The following is a 17777-nucleotide window of genomic DNA, read 5'->3' on the forward strand; positions in this document are numbered from 1 at the left end:
GTCCATAAGGCTATACCAATTCCTACAAAAACCCAAGTGGCTGTCTTGGAGTTACTATATGCATATGGCCATCACAGATGATAGCATAGGCAATGGCATCATAACTGAGGCTCATCCTTCAATCCCACAAATTCAAGCATTAGTCATAGTATTATCAACTGCAGGAAATGAAGTAATCTGAGTCGCCTCCAATTACTTAAGGTCTACACAAAATGTCAAGAATGCCTTCAACCATTCTTGAGTATTGGGACAGACAGGATGTACTCATAAGCCACTCTTCACTTGTGCTACAGCATAAAGAATACCTAAAACTTCCTCCTTTCCTCTTCATTTCTTAATATACACAGAAGAAAAACCTGAATGAATGTTTATGACTTTTTTCAGATATTCTCATGGAAAAATGGAGGTGAAGGCTTATACTTCAGCTGGATGTCAATGTTCCCTCAGAGACCAGTCACTACATTATGGGTCACTAATGATGTAAATATCATGTTTGTAAGTCCCAATGTCAAAGTATATTTTTTTAACATGTTATATTTGCACAGCTAGGCCTGCTCTTTAAAAACTGTATGTTACATTATGTAACTATTTATGTTTGAACATCTGTGTGCTAGACTACCAAGAGCAACTGGAAATGGTTACCAAAATACAGATTGTAAGAAAAGAATGTCAAACTGTTGCCTGTTGATTTTTTAGTCCACTGAAAATAACTACAAAAACCAAAATATGTAATAACATTATCAGCCAATAAAATCTTGAGAGAAATGACAATCTGATGAATCCCCAATTCTGACCAACCAATCCAGTAACTTCATGATTCATAGTGTACATGGCGCTGTAACCCGCACTAAACTTAGCTATCAAAATTGTATATGATAATCACTTATTCAGTCATTGTGTCCTACATTACCAAACTTTTCATAGTGTTTTAACGGCCATCAAAAGTGTTTACATCTGAAGAAATTTCTTCACTATATCTACCAGTGGCCAGATTCTAGCATCACAAATAACCCACATAAAAAGGCACAAAAAAGACGCTTAGTCCCCTGGGATTTCGAGCTAGCAACACTTCATACCACAAACAGCATAACAATTTCAGGCCTCTTTAATTACTTTCAGAGTGCTCGATTCCATAGCTGTTATAACTATGTATTTATATTTTTACTAGAAACAAGTATTGTATCTATGCTATGACCTGTTCTACATCCTTGGCTTAGGCCTATTTAGGATCTATAGAATGTAAATAAATCCTATTCTATACTAGCAATATGTCAAACAGCAATTACCATTACCCCTTCAAGATCTGCAACACAACCCATCTCAATTACTTCGAGAAAAAAATTATGAATAACGTACAAAAGCACCGACATACAACATTCAGCACATAAAATAATCTAGATCTCAAAGAAACAAAGAAATCACCCACGGAATCACATTCATTATAAAAGTCGATAACATGGCGATTCAATTTGACATGGCGTGGGTGACGCTTTGGATGCTTACCTTTACTGGGAGGCATGACGCTATTTTAAGATATATCTGGCGCACATCTCCTTCTCCTTCAAAAATTGGAATCGACACTCGTTCTTTTACTAGGCAAAGACGGCAAAGTTCCATATAATTTAAAGAAGACATTCTTTACTTCGTCTTCCCTACTGTTGGTTCCGCCCGGTGACGCCAGAACGCCAGCGAAAGAGATCCAGCTAAAGATCGCAATCGAAGTCAAAGAGAAAACTTTCAGCTTCACAGACGGAATATAAACAACGCAACTAGTGCTGCGACAATATTGGACAGTAGAACTACAATTTGTAATGTGGCGCTATGTGAAGATCTCCAAAACAATCTTATTGTTAATTAATAGAAGCAGCTTGTCCTTTAGAAATTGTACGATTTTTATGAGCAACATATCCAAAGTCTGCAGTTCTTGGCCATGTACTTCAGTTGCAAGTGTTACAATCCAAATGTTTCTGCAATGGTGTTCTAAATTAACTTCAAAATTCACGCGGATTTGGGGGTCCTACTCCTCGCTTACTACATCAGATTACGAATTGAGTGCTACCACACAAAATCAGTTGATGCCCCCAAGATGATAACATTCTTCTCCGCCGACTTAGATGTGAGCAGTCGACGTGATAAGAGATCTGAAAATTGGACTTCCCACGCCAGTACACCACTATGAACACAAACAAGAATTAGAGTGGAGCACATCTGTCCTTCCTGCCACTGGGCTCTGATTAGTGACCAAATGTTTTTCTTACCATGGTTTCTAATCTGCAACATCGGTTCACGGCGAAACTCTCAGGTTCTGAAACAATAGTCAATTTTTTTAAAATCTCTTAGTACCATGATATAACACTTAATATTAAGCCTATCAAAACTGAATTTAGCTTGCATGTTTACACTTACGGTAACTCATCAACTACATAAATTTGACACCCTTTGCTCATGACGGTCTGAACATAGCTGCCTGCTTCCATTCCTATTCTGATCCAAATACACTGGTTTTACCCATAGAAAATATCCTTCCACTCTCTCGATTATTCCTACTTGTCGCGATCCCTCAATCTAATTATTCAAGGCATCGGACGTAGTAAATGGAATCCGACGGGTTTCAGGAACAACCATTCAGGCTTTCAGTTGTATTGGTAGCGGGAAGAACAACTTCCTTCCCTTTATTTGCCATGTCCACGAAAGTCATCTAGCAAGTGAATTCCACTGAAAGCGTTAGATTTGTTATGAATACTTCCTTAATATCAAATGACTCAATCTGACCGTGAGAATAAAGGCTGCTAACAGAAAAGGCATTCTTGCAGTTACATTTTCATACATGTCCACATACACAAGCAAACTTCCCAATCTTACTGTTAATTCCTACAACTCGTTAACTTTATTCTAAGCGTGCATGTAGCTTGTTTTCTCCTTAAACTTAAACCTTAGTTATTTTGTCACTGTAATGCTTAATGTAAAATGTTGAGACTATGACTATCATTTGGCTCGCGCCCAGCGCAGTTTCTTCAGGCATTCTACAAGAAACACGTTAATAAAACAGCGATAGGGAAAATGGCTGTTTTCTGTGTTGCAGGGCTGTGTGTTCCCGGCGTTTCAGAGGTTTGCTGCCTCCATTAGGTTGATATGGCAGCAAGCATCTCAGAAACGTCGGCAAACTTCTACTTGACTACAAGATGCACCAACGAAGAACACAATCCTTTTAATTCTCGCCACCACGAGAAACTGAAATCACATGGAACATATGTAACCGATCACTAGTCGATTACAGAGGCAGAGAGTACAAGTCAGTGACAATGCATAAAATGTCTTGGAAACTATAACGCATTTCTCTCTCTGCCACGGTATAGTGGGATGGGTCGTCACTCACCGCGAAATCTTGCGCATGCGCGTATATAGAATTTCTAGCAGGGCTTTTCACCTGTTATTATAAATCCATTATCTTATTATATCAGTGTGGAATTTGTATCTGGCGTGTAGAAGAAAGTGATACTTTGAAACACAAATGACATAAAATCACTCAGATAACGGTTTGCCATGGATAACAGGAATGATATTGTCAAGTGGGCAAATTCTTGCCGTTTATGCCTTCTTGATGATGGAATTAAATTGCCTATATTTGAAGGAGAAGGAATTCAAAGACAAGTTGCACGTAAAATACTAACTTGTTTTCCGATTGTGGTAAATTTCTTTTCCATTTATATGTAAATCTTGTTTGTAGGGCCGGTGTTTGGCGCCCTCTTCCACACAAATGAAATTACGAAATTGAAAATTGTGCTGCAGTGTACTTTTGTTTTAGAATTTATTCAGTATGTGGGCACACATAATGTAAATGTCTATAATAATAATGCCCCTTCAATTATTTGTAATAAAGAATTTCCATTTAGTAATAATGGTTACCAATTAATGTTTGTTGGTATAGCTTTTAAGGTACAAACAAAAGAAATTGGGAAAACTGAAACAACCAATTAGCACAATGATCTATGATTCAGCTGACAATGATGAGTAATGGTGCACATTTACGAGGCAATCAGTCGGGTAATGTGTCAGCTGGACACCTCGACTTCACAACACACCCATCAACTGTTTGTGTATCATACCAAATATTGTTGGTGGCATATTGCAAAGCGAGAAGTGCAAACACTTTTTTATATATTCCTTCCGATTTGTGTGTGATTTTGCTTGGCTTATTTCATATTTTATGTCATTTCTTTTTTATTAACATTTTTGCTGGCCCCAAATTTTAACATGCTTGGTAATTGCCCAGTTTGCCTAGTGGTAAACTGGCAGTGCCTGTATGTGTAATGACACTTGGCCTTATGTGGAAAGTGTCATAGTTGGCTTTCCTGGGGTAGTATTGATAAAAACACACTTCTTTGATTGTTGCAAAAATTTGTGAAAGTTTGGGTTTTATCAGTTGTATTGCTTCGCTATAGGGAGGCTTTCATAATGATTTGTACGCTGAGATTCAAAATATCTTCCATGCCTGGCCAAATATTATACTTTCAAGGAACATTTGGATTTATGTATTTAAAAATCACTGTTTTCTGTGTGTTCCCCCACTCTTCAAAGTTGCCATTTGCTGCCTTATTTACATTCATTATAATCTGCTTTTCTTAACAGTGAATTGTGATTTTACTTCACACCTGTCTACGACTATTGTAGTAAATAGAGATGGTGTTTTTCAGCAGACATAAAGTCTGTTGTTCCTTAACCTTCTTTTAGTGTATGAATATTTGCGGTTGGTGCATATTAAGGAAATGGCACAAATATTTGCTCTACATATATCCTGGTTTCCGGCACAGAATACACTTTCAAACTTGTTTCCGATGAGTTTTGTTGTAGTGCTGATGAGAGAAATGACACTTTATCTTGCCATTGACTGAACAAAGAGTAGTAATTGAAGAATGTTGTCTTCTGGGTTGTTGTGTCATATAATGTCCACCAACGGTTCAGAGGTCATGCTGCCTCCATCATCAGGGTGATGACTTCTGATGTAGTATCTTAGAAACACACCACAACTGCTTCCTTCAGTGTCTATCGCATAAATCACCCGCCCATTTGACATAGCCTGTGAAATCAAGAAAGTGTTGTTAAAAGGACAAAACTAATTTCAGTTAGAGCCAGTGTAAATGTGCAAAATTAAATTAAACTGCAACTAAACAAGCTGGAAAAGTGTAATCTTAACTCAAATACACTGAGTTTTCACTGTGTTCTTGGCAAATTCTGAATTCTAAATGCTTCGAGCTGGAATAATAAATTACCATTCATGCATTAGGCTATATTATGCAAGTGTCACCGTGTATGTTGTTCACATAAGCATAGCAATAGATTGCAAGCAATGTAAAAACAGGCATATCTGAACATAGGATTATTCATTCACTCTTATTTATTTTCTTATTAACAAAAGAAATAAGGAAATTGCAATCTAATGTATATTCTTCCCACAGCTTTCACTGATATATGTATTAAACATTTTCTTTTTTCTGTTTTTTTTTATGATTCAAATGAATCAGAAACTGATTCTTAAGAGTGCAGCATAGATTCAGAGGGTCTTGAATTTGTATTATATAAACATCAATAAATGTAGTGTATAAAAAAAGTAAAGTTAAAGTAAAGCTGTCCTGCCATGTAGGCACTTGGGTGCAGAGTGTTTTAGCTCCTACTCATTCTTAACCTTGGCACTACATAGGGGTGAATGGTCAGTGTCATGCCCCAGCTACACTTTACCCCCGGGAAAGGACCCTGATACCTATTGGACACAAGGCTGTTTGGCCTCCAGAGCCAGTATTGTCTTGGTAAAGTCAAAAATTTATGATCTGAAGCTTTCATGGCAGCCATCTTACATGGGTGGTAGTCCGAGAAGAATTCATTATTAAGTCAAATTGTTTTTGCAGTTACCATTTTGTAAAACAACGAATTACTATTACATCACTGAGTAACCCCATTGTAAATGGCAGTAATGTTGATCCCACCTCGCCTGCCAACCTGATATTACGATTATAGGAAATTGAAAAGTACAATTTTAGGGTAGACCCCTATGGCAAAATATCATTCATACAAAATTTTATCCATATTAGTTCTGAAATTCTTGAGTTGAATCATGTGTACAGAAGGACAAGCAAACACATAATGTCAATCATGTTTGCATTCATTTCATCCACATCATGCAAAGAATGCGTAACAATGTCATGTAATCAAATCAAGCCTAACCAAGTTTGTCTTAAGATATGTTGAAGAAATATAAAGAAGTTCCCAAATATGAGAAATATTTGTTATAATTTTACTAGTATGACTAAAGACCTTTGGGCTATTCATAAATAGTTTGGTTATGTACACACATGATGTGAGCAGAGTCATAAATGGTTTCTGTACATGAAAGATATGTCCATTTATTTATTTGGAATAGACATATGTCTGTTCAAATCCTTCAAATTCCAGCAGTAACTACATGTACCATCTTCTTTAGCAGTTAGGAACTCTATACTGTGCCTACACATTGTGTGTATGGGTTGCCTGTGATGCTTGGAATAAACAGCAATTGTTTGCTTGAACAACCTAATTTCAACACTATTTAGTCTGAGCTGCTGAAAAAGTGTAAATAGCAAAATTCAGTCCTGCTATACACCATGTAGGTCATTTGGGGGGGGGGGGGGGGGGGGTTACAGTTCCTACTCGTTCTTGGCTCCCTGGCTTTGCTTTAGCCCGGGAAAGGATTCTGGTACCCATTGGATAGGAGGCTGGGTGGGCCCCAGAGCCAGTCTGGATGCAGAGGCTAGAGGAAAAATCCTCTACCACCGTTGGGAATCAAACCCCAGTCGTCCAGCCTGTAGCTAGTCACTATACTGACTGAGCTATCCTGGCTTGTACTCAAAGAGTGTAGTTAAATACACCAAATAAATAAATAAACAACATAATTAACTGAACTTTGAGATGGGGAGTGAATACTGAAATTATTTAGCTCACCTTCAGTTTCAAAGGATTAATGTTTTTTGTTGACATTTAAGCCCCCTGGCTATGGTTAGGCCAGGCATTTAAATATGCAGTGATACTATTTTCCTGGCTTATGTTTGTGTGTATGTTTATTTGTATTTATTTACTGCAACAGATTATGAGATCCACACTGCAGTTGCTTGAAAGTTCAGAGATTCACATTCTCATGTCCTCTGTTAGCAGCAATTTGAAATATAAAGGCTTTTAAAAAATGATCATGAGTCTACCTTGATATTGCCCAAAAGGGATGACATCTTGCCTCATCTCAAGTCATACTCTAAACTCTAGTGCAAGAGATTAAAGTTATGGGATTTTGTACTGTAGTTTGAACTTTGGAATGTAATTGTTACTTTGCAATGAAGCAGGCAAGGCTGGGGCTTACTTTATTATGTCTGTTACAGATATATGTTGCAGATCCTCTGCCAAAGATGATTTGCCATAAATGCCTGTATAAATTGGACACTGTATACAATTTTCGTCATAAGTGTCTTGAAGCTAATGCTGTTCTGAAAAAACAATTACTGACCATGACACATATGGCTGAAGTGAAGGAGTATCTGGATGCTTTAGAATCTGTTTCTAGTTTGAGAAAGGTGGGTAAATTTCTTTATATTTATGGTGATTCTTATCTGTAAAAAGTAGTATGTTACAAAGTGCATTACAGTTCTTAGGATTTCAGATTGTTTGGTACAATCTGTGTGGCAGGAACTGGGCATGCAATTTGGAACTTGGAATGTCAGGCGTCTGTACACAACATGGTTTGTTATTGCAATAACTAGAGAATTAGCAAAGTATAATTTGGATTTAGTGGTAATACAGGATTTTACATTGGTCTAGTATTTTTCCGTGGTAAAGGAAATATTAAAACGTCAGCACAAGAGAGTGGAATTTGTTAATGATAGAATGTTATAAGATTTCAAGACTGTACCTAAGAGAGGTTTCTTGATTGAAGATATCCTCTTGTGTAATTTGATTTAAAAGTGACATAAAAATCTGTACATATAACTCTTTATTTGGTGTACCAGTTCATTGATTACCTGCACCTCATGTTTTGGTGCAAAATGGACTGTCTTCAGGTGATCTTATGTTAAGGACACTAAATTATTCTTGATATAAGACCATTCCACTCCACTAAATGTGTCGGTCCATTTCAAAATGAAACATTTAGTAAAGCAGTCAATTGGTAACCCAAATAAAGATAGTTATGTGGCTGGAGTTTTGTCATTGGCTACAACTGTTTTTTTCTACCTCTGGAGACCATAGCACATCAGCCTGCCTTGTAGCCTGTGGTTCTACTGCCATGGAAGGAATACATGATGTTTATTTTTAAGGTGCCAGTGAATTTAGCTCAGAAAAGGGCAGGATATGTACACAGCACTGTCACACTTTTAGACAAGCTTGTGAGCGCTGTGTACATGTTATGTGGTACTGAAATTCAGTGGGATGCAACATATTCTGGTCTGAGCTGGTGAAGTTAATTTATTGGGTAAAAACATAAATACTGTATCATAAAAAACATAGAGGAGCTGTGTTTGATGCCAGCACGGAAGTAGGTCTAGAGGTAAATGCAGAGAGAACTAAATATATGTTCATGTCTTATGAGCAGTCTACAGGACAAAATCATTATGTAAAATTACAAGTAGCTAGTCAATCCTTTGAAAATGTGTTAACATATCGGAGTTGCATTCATGAGAAAATTAAGACCACATTGAATTTGGGGAAACATTTCCTTCAGAATCTTTTGTTTTCTTGTTTGTTATCTATAAACATATAGATTGAAATATAGAGAACTATAATTTTACCTGTTATTTTGTATGGGTATGAAACTTTGTCTGTGACATTGAGGGACGAACATGGAGAGAGGGTGTTTGAGAACAAGTCAGCGAGTCTAGACAATACTGGAGTGGATTTGTTTCACAACTGAAGCACATTTCTAGCAGTTATATCAATAACTAATTACTACTGAAAATCCATATAACATGATCCTTCACTGGTACAATTTGACATGAATTCTACAGGTATGATTATGTCTTAGCTGGAGAATACTAAATGGACCTCCAGACAACATTTTTCAGAGACACGGTCTACACATTGTTAACATTGTATTGGATTGTTTGAATGATCACTTTTTAAAATCAGTTCACATTGAATAAGTATCTCAGTTACATTGGCTACAAGTGGACCTGGCTTCTCTATTTATCTGATGTGAACTTATAAGATTTCTGTGGTGATATGTGAAAAACTGGTGCTATGCAAACTCCAGCACTGTTGAATAGATGACAAATTCAATTACTGATGCGCTGTGGAGCACAGCTATCAAAACACTGTTGGTGGATGTAAGAAGTTTCAAAGTTCGTCTTTAGATGGTTGTATGTTAGGAAGGTCAAGATATTGAAAATATGTAAAGCAAGAAAAAAGCTCCTGATTTTGGACTGTATTCTAACATTATTTGCAACCATGTATACAGTTGATTAGAAACTATACAGATTTTGAAGTGGAATATGTATATAAATCCATGTATAGTATTTCTACAAATTCAGCTTTATATACTTGCAGTAATATCTGGCTATATGTAGATCCACATTAGTATGAGAATTAAGTGTTCCATCTGTACCATAATGAAATTATGATCTAACAGGTGACACAGAAGCCATTATCACCTGTAATAAGACAGGTAAAGACATCTCAGAATGTGTTCCCTGGCAGTAAGGGCCCACTCAAAGAAGATGAAACGGGTTCTCCACAGTTTGGCAATAATTCGGAAAATGTGTTCCAAGAAGTGTTCCTGACAGACTGCTCAAATGATATATTTTTTCCTGAGCAGAGCTCTGATGATACTGTGCAGGTGAATGAAAATGGAACTAATTTGTCCAAATCACCCAGCAGGTAGGTGTACCCAGCAGCAAATCCCTTAATTTATGAAAGTAATCACTATTTAGTAGTATCCTGGAAATCAGTTGGAACCCCTTGATTCATTTTGTGAGTGATGCATCACTTTTTATTGGCTATTAAGGCAGGTTGTACATGTACAGTCCACAGACCAGGAGAAAAGCCCTGCTAGGAATTTGATATATGCGCATGCGCCAGATTTCGCGGTGAGTGATGACCCATCCTAAAAGCATTCGTTCCACAGCCACTGAATGAACAGACAACAGGCTTTCATGTGTTCAAATGGGTATAACTTTGAGATTAACTTACAGTGGCACAGTGATTTAATTTAGAATATTATCGCAACACCCGCAGAACACATTAGAGGTGCACTCACTACACGCTACTCTTAACGGCTTGATGTTTTCAGTCTGTGTAGTAGCCTTAAACTCTGATGTATCACACTTCCCACCAATAGCAGCCCTCTAGTCCACTTGATAGTAAACATTCACCCTGTACTGCCCAAGAAACGACTACCTCCTGCAGGGCTTTTTTCGTGATCTGTGGACTGTACTTACTATTTCATAATGCTTTCACACAATAACTGTAGGTCACAGAGAAATTCTTACTGTATCACTGGTGTAAATGTAGTGTACGATATAGTATTATGAAATAATGTGTCAATCAATGCCATTCCTTGTTTTATTTTTTCTCTTTCTTCACAGGGATCAGACTGTATTTACAGCACCTGCTAATTCTGTGAGATTCATCGCTGCAAATCCTGATGACATTGCTGCAACGTCCCATGCCACCATGACAAAGCAGGAACCTGAAGATGAAATTTTGAAAGAGAATTCTCTGGAGGGCTCAGTCACATCTCAACCATCTTCACCACTCTCTCAACCAAGAAATGACACTCTGCCAAACACAGATTTGGAACCTGTGTCTGTGGATCTAGAAAAGGTGAAAGAAGAAGCAGTTACAGAATGTTCAAAGTGCAAAATTATATTTCAAGATAAAGGACAGCTGCAGGAGCACGTGTGTGCGGTGGTGTCTCAGTGGAGTTGTGAGCACTGCAATAAGTGCTTTAAGTCAAAACATACACTTTACAAACATAAGAAGTACTTCTGTCCCAAGAAGAAGAACAGCTGTGTATGCAAGGGTTGTAGCAAGGTGTTCAGTTCTGTGATTGAAATGGCAAAGCACCAGAAACAGCATCTCAGAGTCTGTCTCTCTCTTCAAGAGGAAAGTCTCTACACTTGCACTGTGTGTGAAAAGAAATTTGCAGCAAGATCCATGTTGGAGATGCACAAGAACTCTCATTTTCCAGGGAATTTAAACATGAAACAAGCTGAAAGATTTTCAGTCCAACCAAACGTTTCACCAGGAAAGGTACTGATAAAACAGTTTAAATGTCGGCATTGTCCAAAATCATATACAAGAAAATACAAATTAAAATATCACATGAAAACTCATTTTTCAGAAGCGCACAATAGTAGTGTGCCTGAATTGTCAATGGAAACCAAGCAGGAAAATAATAATGATAGAGATAATGACGCTGTATCACAGTGTTTGATGAAATGCAGCTGTAAGTACTGTGGATATGTCTGTGACGATTCTGCCGCATTGTGGCTTCACATGTTGCAACAGCATAGCTCTGTAAAGTCATACAAGTGTGATAAGTGTGGCAGGGATTTCCATCGTCTGCAAGCTTACTCCAATCACATGAAAACACACAATGTCAAGATGAGCTGCAGGGTGTGTGGGAAACACTACTCATCAATAAAGGCTCTGAGAGAGCATGGCTACAATAAACATACAATTCAGAAGGCCATGCATCAGTGTAGGTTATGTGCACAGAGCTTTGCAACACGATCTGCACTTTTAATTCATGGTAGAGACCATCACGCAAAGGGCAAAAGCAGTGCTCCTTTGTCAGAAGACTCTCAGGCAAAGGTTGAAACATTTCCCTGTAGTCTCTGCAGCAAAAGCTTTCCAAGCACAGTGACCCTCGTGGCACACATGCAGATGCACGTTGGCATGGAAATGGGAAATGGGAACTTGGATAACTTGGACCAGGGACCTGTTCCTCAGAGCAGCTGTAAGAAAGAGGAGCAGCATTATCCTTTCACATGTAAAATTTGCTTCAAGTTATTCAGTAATAAGGGCGGTTTGCAGCGCCACATAAAGATACATGCTCCAAAAAAACATGTGTTCTATCCCTGTAAAATATGTGGTAAAAAGTTTGTATCTGAATCTACATACAAAACTCATACAGCCACACATGTGGTATCTGTTCCATTTCATTGCCCTCAGTGTAATCAAATTTTCTTCAAGGAAGAAGTATTTAAGAGTCATGTGTGTGAGAACACTGGAAATCAGGCTTCTTTAACATGTGGGGTTCTGTTGACAGAAGAAAAGCACCTAAATCATGTTTGTGATGGGAGTAATTTGAAGAGTTCAGAGTTATTATTGAAATGCAGCATCTGTTCTGCAGTATTTAGTTCCTTAAAGTCACGGAACAATCACATGAGGATCCATTTGAATCGGAGCATGCCACTAACAGCTCTCCCATCAAATGTGAATAATTTGTGCAGTAGAATGAGCAGTGGCTTATACAAATGTAATCTCTGTAGCAAGCGGATGGTGACACAGCATGCTGCAGCAGGACATGCAAAATGGCACTACCAGCCACAACCTGTGAAGGCCTTTGAGTGTCCTTTCTGTAACCGCAGATACACAACAGAGACTGGACTCTACACTCACATTTCTGTTCAACACCCAGATGTTCCTGGGTAGATTTATGGCATGACATTCTCTCATTCATAATTTTGAAATGAAATTGGGCATATGTTGTCTTTTATGTTTTGCCTTGCCATAAACTCCAAAGTATCTGCTTACGGAAATCTGTGCATACTCCTGAAGGAATTATGTTTTGTCTTTTTAAAATAATGGTCTGATTTGTGAAAATCTACTTGTTTACAGACTTGACTGGAAAATATCTTCATCTTGCAACACATCACAGCTAATGTTTCCTACTTCACATATTCAGTTTTGTAAGCAAGTGGTTTTTGTAATTTAAATATGTATCAAGTACCTCATTGTTATTAGAAGGTGAAAGTTTAAGAAAGTAGCAAATGTGATAAAGCTCAATCCATTCCACATCACGAAAACCTATTTCTCAAAGATTAATTTCAGTTTTTTCCATCAGGCTCTGCCTAGGTAGCTTTCTACTTTTTGCATATGTATTTTGCTAGCTCTGAAGTGTGTACGATGTGACACTGTGTTAGATTTCTGAATGCCCATTATGAATTTCAAATCTTCAAGGTTAACAGGGATATAAACAAAAAAACACAACTGAATATTTGTGAATACCGCAATTATAAAATCTGATTTCTGACTCAACCCATATCAAAATTATAAAATTCACAGCAAGACTAGGAGAGTTGTATTACATGCTTAGTTGCACTAAATAACCTGTGAATTTTAAACGATTGCTGAATTATACTGCAGTCATTATCCCTTGCCTTATTGATATGAAACAATAATAATCATGATTGCAATAACAACAAAAACACTAGAGTCTTAAAACAGTATGTTTACTGAGAGGTGAACATTTTAGAAAATTCAGAATGATAGCATTACTATATTGTACTCTTCACAAAAACTGAATTAAACTTTTTCACAAATACTGAGTTATGATCCATCTTTGTTTTAAAATGTCTTAAGACTACAGTAGCTGATTCTTAATGACAGGTTGGATATTCTGACATATCTGACACATGCGATATTCCTGACTTCTCATATGGTGTTTGCTCTGGTTGTCTATTGTGTGCATTTTAACTTGATCCTAATTAGAATAATTTTCTACAAAGATGCCGAAAGTATGTGGTCCATTTTATAAGTTATTAAGAAAGATACTATTGCCATTTTGGCAGATATGTTTCGCTGAATCTCTTACAAGGTAATTTCATTCATCCAAGATAAAGTTTAAAATGAGATCATTACTAAGATTCCTTTGTTGTTTTTGTTGTTTTATGTACTTGAACTTACAGTAAGTGGCATTTGAACCTTATTTCAATTCTACTTTCTCCAAGTGGATCTGGATATACAAAATGAAGACAAGTACATGAATTTCAGTGTGACCACAACGTAATAATTACTTTAAAATACAAAGTTGGTGAATTCATTCATCCTACTGTTGTTCCTGGATGTTTTCATGTTTACCAGCAGCCCCACTTACCCACACCCATAGGATGAATTACTTCACTGACCTTCTATTTTAAACTCATTACCTAATAGTTTACATTTGTGACTTTATTATTTTAATGGTTATGTAGTTTTTCCATTGATTCTATGCAGTTTTATGTATGCACATTTTACCCATGTTGAACCAATGTAAACATTATATAGGTAACACCGGTGATGGTTCTGTGAGGCTGAAACATATATATGTTATATTATCAACACAAAGTGATAAAGGTTGTTTGACATATTCAAATACTTGCATTCTTGTATTGTAAACAAGTATGAAATTATGAAGAAATGAAAAGAGATTATCATCTTGATTTTTATCAGAAGCGCCTTAACTGTTAAGTATATGAAAGAGGACATAACATAAGAAGCTCTGCAAGTGAGTGAAAGTTTGTACAGTGCATTAACTAATGGTAAAATAGTTGTGGCCCATATTTCATGGTGCTGTGCAGTCATTAGTAAGCAGTCCCAGTGCACAAAAATAGATTCCTTTATTTTGTCTGAGTAGAGAGCCTTCTATATGGATTTTTCCTCTGCCTTGCCTTCTGTATTGCAGCCCACTGCTTTTATGCTCATTATATCGCAATATGTCTTGTTTCCTTCAGCTTCATTGTTAGTGCCATCCTAGGCATGAAGATGCCCTTTCAAGGGATATGAAGCATTAATTCAGGGACTGAGCATTTTTCAAATAGTTCCAAGGTAATGTAATTTGGTATTCACTGTCTACACTGTTAGAAAATGTAATTTTATTCACATCTCTCTAGTATAACCTGTACTTTACACGAAGCTCATATCTGAGTAGTATAAATAAAATGGATCATTATACAAAGTGTATGTGACAACATATAGTTTTATTTAAGACGTATGCTTGTTTCACTTGAAAGATTTTTATACATATATTTAGTGAAATATAAGGACAAATATTTGATGTCTGTGTTCACTGTATTTGTACTACTGGTTAGTCTGGTAAACAGTGAATTTATGAGGTGCAGTATCATCTGCCTGCAATGAATTTGTATGCCTTTCCACTATTTCTATATGATTGTCTTGAATAACTGAGTTTTACCCTATTTTATAGAGATTTATTGATAGTAAGGATGGAAGGTATCTTTTAGGAACTTTTAACCTCTATCTTACTAGCGTTCCCAGCCTGGGAACGTAAGTTGTGTAGTCAGCCCCACGAACGTTCCCGGATGGGACCTCAAAACTTGCAACATTGTAAGAAGACTTGGCTACGTCTTTTGGCCTATTTTAGGTGCTGCAAATATTGAATCGCTTTCTCTAGGGTTTTTACAATGTCAGCCTGAGCTGTCAACCCGGAAACTACAATCATAAACAGCAATAAACATTGTTATTGTCAAGTGGGTTTCAGCTTCATTTTCAGGCCCCTAATCAAAGCTCACATTCCTCGGCATGATGGGTGAGAATAATGTGTATCCACTGAAGTAGGGGAGACAAATTTTTCTGTGTGGTCATTAGTTCACAACCATGTCGAATGAGCTTCGAAAGAACAAAGTAAAGTTACTAAGGCCTATTTAGGCAATTAAGATATTAACTGCATTTTTAAAGAACTCTATGTATTCTCTGTTCTATTCGAATAAATATAGCTTTTATTTTGTCAATTTATCATGTTTACTTTAGATAATATTAAAGTTTTCCGTAGAGCGTGCACAAAATTTTAAAAACCTGCAAAGAAACTCCGTAGGGCTGCTACCACTATGCCATTTAAATCCCCGTCATTTAAAGGTTAAAGTGTATAGTTTAATTTATGATTGCTGTTTAGATTTGTATGTAGCAGGTTACTGATGTGCTATTATTGAATTTCATGGACATTAGCAGTAATTTTATACATTCTGACTGCATGTTTAGTATTAGAGAATGTTAACTGCTGGCAAGTATAATTGATGTTGTTTGTTTGTCATCAGTCTTTCGACTGGTTTGATGTCCTCCATTTTTGCCTATCTTGTGCCAATCTTTTCATTTCCACATATTTTAGTTGACAAACAATAAATATGTTTTATAAATGAGTGTTACAATGTAATTTGCAGAAGCCAAAAAAAAGAAGAAGAAGATATTTGAAGTATTTTTCAACTTTTGGCACATGAAAATCTGTGATAAGTGAGCCCACCCTTGGTTGGTTTTCCTTATCTGTTACTGTCAAGAGACATGGTTTAAACTACAGTTATACACAGTGTCAGTCCCTAAATAGGTTTATGGTTAGTGGTGATATCCCAGAACACAGTAATTGTTATCACAATTATTGATTCATAGACTTGCATACTGTGCATACATCTGTTCCTCCTGATGGTATCCACATGTAATAATCTTCATATATATTTGCTAATGCTACAGAACCTCTGCAGTTGATACAGCAGTTACATAATCTAAAAATTAACCATGAAAATAAAGGTGGTTATGAATTCTATATGGGTTAAAATTTCAACAAGATTGTACCACATTTGTTGGCAAAATTCATTACATACATACATACTTAAGAACAGTGACATCTTCAAAATTAAATTCAGTGGACTCTGATATCACTATGAAGCTAGAACTGTTATTGTGGAGACACTGTCCATTATTATTTCAGAAGATGGGTGTTTCAAATGATGGCCAAGTTCCAAAAACCAGTGATACTAATATACCATCATCAGAACCCTTTAAAATTCAGATAATGACTGGCTTCACCTTGGAAAGGGATTTGTTATTGTTACTGGTTTATTGTAGACTTCTATGTGTCGTTTGCAGTGGATAATGTTTTGAAAATAAAATAGTTTGCTGTTTTTTAGATTATGAGTGTCACAGTATGGAATTGCTGTTTATTGTACAAATCCAAAGCAATATTTAAATAAATTAAAATTTTGCAAACAATATTTTCAAATTCTTCATTATGGGAGTTTTGAACCCCCTCCCTTGTACATACATCCTCTCTAACCAGCCAGTAAGTATTAAACTGTTCAAAAAAAATTCCTGCTGATACAAATCAGAAAACTCATTACTGCCACCACAAAGGGTCACCAATGGACCTTAAACCAGTTCACACTGCTGCAACTTGTTTGCCTAAGTTCCATTTAATATCCTTCCATATATGTCTTGATAAATCAAGGGAGTCTCTTTCCATCAGCTTTTCTGCTCAACATTGCTTATGCATCTTTTGTTTCTCCCATGTGATAATTGGCTAGTCTATTTTGTTGTTTATCTAATGACCTACTACTTTGTAGGTGAAGAATTATGGTTTTATGGTGTCATTTTCAAAAAATGGTGCCAGTATTCCTCTTAAAACATGAAACATACTAAAGAAATAACTGTCAAGAGTTTTACATTTATTTCTTTTGTATGTTTTATTTCATTTACAAGTAAATGCTTAAATATCATTGACCAACTCCATGGAGCAGAGTCCTTATTCATTATGCTCAGTGAGTAATATTATCCGCTTTCTACGAAAACCAAAGATTCATTTCCACAAGAGCCCACCACCAGTCTATACCCCAAGCCATGCCAACTCCAATCTTTTCCTTAAGGTACATTTTAATATTGTCATCCAAACAATACCTATGTCTTCCAAGTGACCTCTTACCTTCACAATTTCCAGCTACAGTTCTTTCCATATTTCTCAACTCCCTAATTTCTGCCAACTTGATTTGTTGTTCTTAGTA

The 17777-nt window shown here is 36.6% G+C and overlaps 2 protein-coding genes across 2 annotated transcripts in view; one reads left to right on the forward strand and one right to left on the reverse strand.

Moving 5' to 3' along the window:
- The window catches only part of LOC110829205 (uncharacterized), a 183772-nt gene extending 182048 nt beyond the window's left edge, over nucleotides 1–1724 (reverse strand). Inside the window, exon 1 of the mRNA XM_087345369.1 lies at nucleotides 1504–1724. Coding sequence (XP_087201495.1) covers nucleotides 1504–1635 — 132 coding nt within the window. The 5' untranslated portion in view covers nucleotides 1636–1724. The remainder of the gene's footprint in view (nucleotides 1–1503) is intronic.
- Nucleotides 1725–3362: 1638 nt separating this feature from the next.
- LOC110829200 (uncharacterized) lies at nucleotides 3363–16992 on the forward strand. Its single transcript, XM_022062696.2, has 4 exons — nucleotides 3363–3687; nucleotides 7401–7592; nucleotides 9638–9885; nucleotides 10593–16992. The coding sequence occupies exons 1-4, from the start codon at nucleotides 3544–3546 to the stop codon at nucleotides 12664–12666; spliced, it is 2658 nt and encodes an 885-aa protein (XP_021918388.1). The 5' UTR covers nucleotides 3363–3543; the 3' UTR covers nucleotides 12667–16992.
- Nucleotides 16993–17777: the final 785 nt, after the last annotated feature.

This window comes from Zootermopsis nevadensis, unplaced genomic scaffold (genome assembly GCF_977971745.1).
Source record: "Zootermopsis nevadensis isolate Lab colony 2312 unplaced genomic scaffold, Znev_1.0 Znev_ptg000008l, whole genome shotgun sequence".
NCBI classification, from domain to species: domain Eukaryota; kingdom Metazoa; phylum Arthropoda; class Insecta; order Blattodea; family Termopsidae; genus Zootermopsis; species Zootermopsis nevadensis.

Coding starts and splice junctions, on each gene's coding strand:
- LOC110829200 (XM_022062696.2), top strand. CDS start 3,544: ATGGATAACAGGAATGATATTGTCAAGTGGGCAAATTCTTGCCGTTTA. Junction 3,688..7,400: donor TAACTTGTTTTCCGATTGTG/GTAAATTTCTTT, acceptor TGTCTGTTACAG/ATATATGTTGCAGATCCTCT. Junction 7,593..9,637: donor CTGTTTCTAGTTTGAGAAAG/GTGGGTAAATTT, acceptor ATGATCTAACAG/GTGACACAGAAGCCATTATC.